Raw genomic sequence first — 6,805 nt, 5'->3', positions numbered from 1 at the left:
GTTATTAGAAAATGGTCAGACAGAAGAGGGTTATGGGGAAAAACTATTAAGTGTTCAGTTTTGATGCCATATGTCAGAACCAGATCAAGAGTGTGATTAAAACAGTGAGTGGGTTTATTTAGTTTGAGAGAAGCCAACTGAGTCTAATAATGAACAGAATGCATTGTTGAGGCTGTCATTGTCGGCATCTACATGAATATTAAAGTCGCCTACTATGATTATTTTATCTGTACTAAGCACTAAATCAGACAGAAAGTCTGAGAATTCACTTAAAAACTCTGAATAAGGAGCAGGTGGACGGTATACAATAACAAACAGAACAGGCTTTTGAGTTTTCCAGTTTGGGTGTGAGAGACTCAGGGTGAGACTTTCAAATGAGTTTATAGCTATGTTTAGGTCTAGGGTTGATTAATAGGCTTGAGTCAAAGATCGCTGCCACGCCACCACCTCGGCCTGTGTTTCGAGAGATGTGACAGTTACTGTGACCAGGTGGAGTGGATTCATTTAGACTGACATATTCTTCCTGCTGTAACCATGTTTCAGTAAGACACAATAAGTCAATGTGATGTTCACTTATCAAATCATTCACTAACAGATTTAGATGAGAGAGATCTGATATTTAATAGTCCACATTTGATTGTCCTATTACTTTCTACTATAAGAGGAGTCATCTTAATCTTAATTAGGTTCTTATGAATAACTCCTCTGGAGTTGATTCTTGATTTATATAATTTAGGTGGGCAGGGGGCAGACACAGTCTCTATGGGGTACTGGGAGCGTTGGGTGGGTAGCAGCATCTGCCTATGATATTACCACATCTGTTCTTTTTGTTTTTGAGGCAAATACATGTTACCTGTTCCTCTTAGGATTTACAGGACTCTTTGAAGGATTTGATATCAACTAATGGTTGTTGCAAATGTATTTTTTTCAGGTTCTACATAGAGAGTATATCCTACCTGAAGGACAATGCCACTATCGAGCTGTTTTTTCTTAATGCCAAGTCTATCATCTACAAGGTAAAGTCATGGTTGCATAATGCATATTGTCAATACTGTTGGCTTGGATTATGGATTAATATATTGTTTATTCTTAAATGTTGTAAATGAGGGTGGTTGGGTTACTTTTTAAATTTTGTATTGAAGATCTGGGATGGAATGTTGGAATTATGTCAAGTATGAGGCTGTATGCTGTTAGAAGCATGCCACTTCATTAGCCCAGTTTTGGTTCTAAGTGAGATGCCGCAAGAGGTTGAACCTGGAGGCTTCACACTCACTTGTTGAAGCAGAAAATTTGAGCCATTTGCATCATGCTATGTGCTGCACCACATTCCAGTAACTAGCAAATAATTTGGCACTTTTACTGCCATCTGTCGGTGTTGAGCCATATTTATATAAATGGAAAATTAAATTAGGCCTTTAAATTTTCAAGAAAAGCACATTTTCCTAAAATAAATTCCCAAGGCTCATGGAAGTATTTTTGGCAAATCTATTTATTTTATTTTATTTTGCATCTGGTAATTGACTTAAAACATTCCACTTAGAGAAGTGCATTTGCAATTTTTTTAGAGTGAGGGGACACTTATTCAGTTAACCATATTATGCTGTGGCAATAGCCAGCTGATAACGCCACAGTTACCAACAGCATGTTTCTTATCATTAGTAGGTATGTGTCCAGTCCAGGAGAGGGCATATGTGGGCTGATGGAAAATAGCTGGGCAGAAATATCCCAGTGAAAGGCTTGTAGAAAATTATGATAATATCATAAGACCCATTATTTTCTGTGCTGAAAGTGGTGGTAAGTTTTATGAAAACCACATCCAGGAAATGTTAATCTAGTGCATCAACCATAAATGACCATGTCTGCAACATCTAAGTCTTTTAGTGGATCAGACTTTGTTCAATGCATGTTGAGAATATTGCACAGGCTTTTGTAAGGAAAGGTATAAAGGTCTGCCTTCTCTAATATGGTGAATAGTAAAGCAAACCCAAGTAGGTTAACCCTAGTTGTGAGACACTCTCAGTTCAAACACCAAAAATGTAAATGTAAATAGTCAATGTTTTGTCCATTAATATTTCCATATAACCAAGTAATCAGAGAGAGAATGTCCCAAAAAAAGATTTTTTTTGTTCTGTCCCAACAGTCGGTCTGATGAAATGTCTTTGAAGAAGATACCTGATCCCCATCTGCTCATTTATCACAAGTGACCCCTGTTAAGAACATCAGCTAAACATTAGTGTTGAGTACAAATGATCCCCCTACAGCGTTAGATGACCCCGATGACCCCCTTAAATGGAGAGATGCAAAAAAAGAGCAAGAGAAGAAATATTACATACTAATTTTAATAAACATGTTTCATACAAACAGTAGATACAACATACTGTAGTAGATCAGGGTCTGTGGTCAGTGTTAGTATACAGTGAATAGGGAGTGACATTACTGCTGTTCTGTGGGAGTACATACAGTACAAAAACACAGTGTGATGATTTGTAGCCCTGCTGGGAGGTGCACCCATGGTGGGTTAGCTCTGTCTAGTGTTTCATCCTGGCTGTCTGATCTCTACACCAATTAAGAGGTGGATTGAAAAGGGGACATTCCTGGCATACTTGACCACCACTCGGTGCTCGCTAACCCCTTCCCTTCTCCCACTGAATGCACATGTAGCATAACTATGAAATATATGTATAAGCACATGGTTGGTTAATGCGTAACTGCATTGCACAAGCCAAGACTAATTATCATGCAGTTAAAGAAACAATTTCACCACAGCCCAAAATGTTTCTCACCCAGAGACATTAAATCATATATGCCTGCACCTCTCTGCCTTCTCTGCCTCTCCAATTTTAGCAGCACCACTGGAAAATGTTTTGGGTAATCAGTAAGCAGACCATCTATGCATACCCTCAACCCCTAAACCCTCTTTCCCACCCCCCTTCACTTTGCCTCTAATCTCTGAGCTCCATCCTCATGAAGAGGTCATGAAATTAGAGAAGGGAGAGAGGAAAAAGAGGGGAGCATTAGGGAGGTGAACCCATCTTGGAGAAATGGATGATGATCAGTGGCACATCAACTTTTACTCCCAGCAAGCAGAAGGAGAATATATCATTGATGCCCCCTGTCCTCCCTTATCTTTTCTGTCCTTCTTTCAGGAGCTTATTGAAGTGGACAGTGATGTTGTCTTTGAATTGGCATCCTATATTCTACAAGTAAGATTAAGTGTGTTTGTTTGTGTGTGTGTGGGTGGATGAATATCTTCTGTTTTTCACCATATTCAGCTCTGTAATTATAGTTCTGTAACTATAGCCACTGATCTTAACTGACAGTGATTAAGCTCACATTATGTAATGCAGTCATCAATCTGTCAGTAATCTGACCTCAGCTATCTTTGTAGTTAGCAAAATTCTTGGGTACCTGCTAAATTCTATTAGTACTCAGTCAGTCCTACAATAACACAGAGAAACAGGGAAACTCTTTTACTTCATAAACTTTCAACTCCAGCCCTTTCTATTTTTCCCATCCCTTTCACAGAGTAGGTCAGGCCATAAACCACGATACTGCAAGGTCATGTTACACATACACTGGGCTGAGTGGTTTGCTGGTGTACATGTATATGTGTGTATGTGCCCTCTATGCAGGTGCATATGTACAGTGTCAGATATCTCCTCTGTAGGCCTTCAGTGGTTTCAGTCCAGATGGAGGCTTAATGTTTCTCAGATTGCAGCACATTCACCTATACAAACTGAAGATAAACACACATTTGATGGTCATTGCTCACTGTTCACATATATATACATATATGTAACTCTGCTTTCTTCTCTCCCTTTTTCTGTTCAACAGGAGGCTAAAGGGGATTTCACCAGGTAAACACACGAGTCACTTGTGATAGTTAAATGTAACATGCATGTAAAGATGTATAGCTTGCATCTATCCAGTGTGAGTACATGTAATTGTGACAGTTAAGAGTCATGGTGCCCCAGTTGGTTGATAGACATAACAGGGACCTTCCCTTTGATAACAACAGGGAATATGTAGAGGAAAACTTCGTTTGCTTTGCACAGCAGCATCAACATGCTGAATTCAAACATTTAAGAATTTTTCTTTTTTTTCCCCAATTTTAATATCACATTTTCCATCTCATCTACTAAGTTTTTATACCTCTCTGCCTGCGACAGCTGTGGCTGGAGCCATGACGTTATGGATTCAGATCATCTATACATACCTACGTGCATGTATGCCCCATTTGCTTGAACACAGTAATAACGTTAATTTTTTAAATTCCTTCAAAGTCTTCACTGCATATATTGTATGAGTCTGGTCAGACAGGCATGTAAACTGCAACTCCACTGGTTGTTGGAGGCATACTACCACAAGGCAGTCATTCTAGTTTCCAGAGTGCCGGGAGTAGTTGGGTTAACACACTTTGATTTATGAGGGAGAGGAGCAAACAGAGCAACAACAGAGATGATGTCAGTGGTTTGTCTGTTTCTCTGCTCTCTTGGGTAGTGGGGTGCATCACTGACAACTCCCTGTTTCTGAGCTTGAGTTGTATCCCTCCCTCCTTCTTTCCTACCGTCACTTCTCCATTTTGGCTCCCTCTCTTCAGACTGTGCTGCCACTCATAAGAAAAGCACAGATTACAAGTGTTTTTGTGTGATGAAAGACAGGATGTCTCTGTGTTGAGCAACTACCTCCTAATCTAAGACAGAACTCACCACCATGAATTAAAAATGTTCAACAATTGACAACTTCACCTCAAAAATGTCAGAATAAGTATCAGTCATGTATGTTTCACATGAGCAAGGCCCTACATGTGGTTCTGAGATGTTGGCCTAAAAGCATGTTAGTCTTCATCCCCTCATCCCTTTGTTATAGCTCAGGTAACAGACTATAGCAGCCATCACCTCTGACCTCATTTCTGCCAGTGATAGGAGTAAATAAACCCAATATCCTGCAGAGGATTGGAATGTGACACACTCTGGAGACATTCCTTTCACCCCCCTCCACCTTTCCTTACCTTTTTTCTCCTGCACACACATGCCTCCCGTCTCTGAAAGCTGTGAAGACCCTTCTCTCTATATAGCTCTTCATTACCATACATTGTATATGGAGTTTCACTATATCTCTCACTGCTGCTCTTATAAAAATACCCATTCTGAGAAATTTATTGACTCTTTAGAGTTATTCTCTTAACATGTGAAATAATTTATTTGGTCTAACATTTTCTGTACACACATGGAAAAAGCCTTATGGGTCTTCCTTGTTCTAGTACATTTTTTTTAAATCATGCAACAAATGAGTCTTCATTGGAAGTTTGTTGAAATTCCCTTTTAACCATTTAAAGAAAATATGATTTTCAGACTAAACATAATCTAGTGACTTGTAGAGATGTACGGTCATGTTACAGTGCCATGGTACACTCATTGTATATGTTCAACCTGAGCTCTTGTCTGCCCCTTAGTGATGTGCAATGCAATCACATATACCTAATGAATAGTTACAAGAATGGATGTCAGCTGATCTAGACACATGCAGCTGTGTTCACATACTGAAGAACAGCCAGGTAGGGTGGATGTGGATGGATGTCTTCCAGTGCTTTAGCTCATAGGTTGTCATGTTCCCAGGGCTTTCTCCTGTCCTCTGGGCCCTCGGTGAAGGCTCCAGTGTAGTTAGGGGATTAAAGTGTATTACTAAAATCTGAATCAGGAGCCTGTATTTGCCTTTATCATTTCTTCCTCCATACCTGTTTTATAATCTCCTTTTATTTTTCTTTATTTATCTTGGTGTTTATGTCTGTGTTTCTGTGCCTCTATTCTCTCATCTGTTTCCAGCTGTCAGTGTCTCTGCCACTGTTCAGCGATAGACAGTGCCCAGTCTCTGAAATAGAGAGCATTTAAGCCATCAGCATTCTTTTCTCCTGTCTAAATATAGTTTTGTTACCCTCATTTCTTTGACAGTTAAGATAGTATTTTAAGGACGGTTCTGAGAAATTTTTGGTTTTTCTTTAACTTGTAATTGTGTTCTCTTTTTGCAGTTTGGTGGTATTGCTTAATCGGGTTTTGCATGAAACTGTCAGGCCTACTGCAGAGAATGATTTTTCTTGCAGGAGTAGTGTTAACCGTGTCTTGTGATTTCTTCCTTCCAGTAATGATGCAACTAGGTGTGACCTGAAAAAGCTACCTGCTCTTCCCACCCAGGCCCTAAAGGAGCACCCATCCCTAGCCTACTGGTGAGAGATTAGCCCATTATCCAGAAAACCACCAGACCATTCCACAAGTACTGCTCTTCTTGTTTTTCCCTTTCTTAATTATTTTCCTATTTACCTCTTTATTGCATTCTCAAACAGTGAAGACCGGGTTGTAGAGCATTACAAGAAGCTCAGTGGACAGTCCAGAGGACAAGCTATTGTAAAGTAAGTGTGTGTGTGTGTGTGTATGTGCCTCCTGTAATATTTGTCCACTAGGCTATGTTCTCTAACTCTTACATATCTGTCTTTCTGCTCTTCACAGTTATATGAGCATTGTAGAGTCTCTGCCCACATATGGAGTACATTACTATGCTGTAAAGGTATAGTTATACTAGTCTGCCTTTTCTTATTTCACACATCACACATATTTTTTATTCACTCACCTGCAAGCAAGCAGTTTGGGATGTGGAGATAGGATGGAGCTTAAAGCTATTTGTACTTTCTCTCTGTCAGTCCCACACACATGCACAACCTTTCCTCAGGTATTTCTTGTTGTGTGTTTTAGGACAAGCAGGGGATCCCATGGTGGTTGGGTCTGAGCTATAAAGGCATCTTTCAGTATGA

The 6,805-nt window shown here is 39.7% G+C and overlaps 1 protein-coding gene across 1 annotated transcript in view; it reads left to right on the top strand.

The window, feature by feature from the left end:
* Positions 1-6,805, top strand: part of frmd4a (FERM domain containing 4A) — a 63,877-nt gene that overhangs the window by 38,325 nt on the left and 18,747 nt on the right. The window contains exons 5-11 of the mRNA XM_020611413.1: positions 932-1,016; positions 3,147-3,203; positions 3,835-3,857; positions 6,140-6,223; positions 6,341-6,406; positions 6,504-6,561; positions 6,747-6,804. Coding sequence (XP_020467069.1) covers positions 932-1,016; positions 3,147-3,203; positions 3,835-3,857; positions 6,140-6,223; positions 6,341-6,406; positions 6,504-6,561; positions 6,747-6,804 — 431 coding nt within the window. The remainder of the gene's footprint in view (positions 1-931; positions 1,017-3,146; positions 3,204-3,834; positions 3,858-6,139; positions 6,224-6,340; positions 6,407-6,503; positions 6,562-6,746; position 6,805) is intronic.

This window comes from Monopterus albus, unplaced genomic scaffold (genome assembly GCF_001952655.1).
Source record: "Monopterus albus unplaced genomic scaffold, M_albus_1.0 scaffold5.1, whole genome shotgun sequence".
Lineage (NCBI taxonomy): Eukaryota > Metazoa > Chordata > Actinopteri > Synbranchiformes > Synbranchidae > Monopterus > Monopterus albus.
Note: the sequence above shows the minus strand (reverse complement) of the source record. Positions and strands in the feature narration are given on the sequence as shown.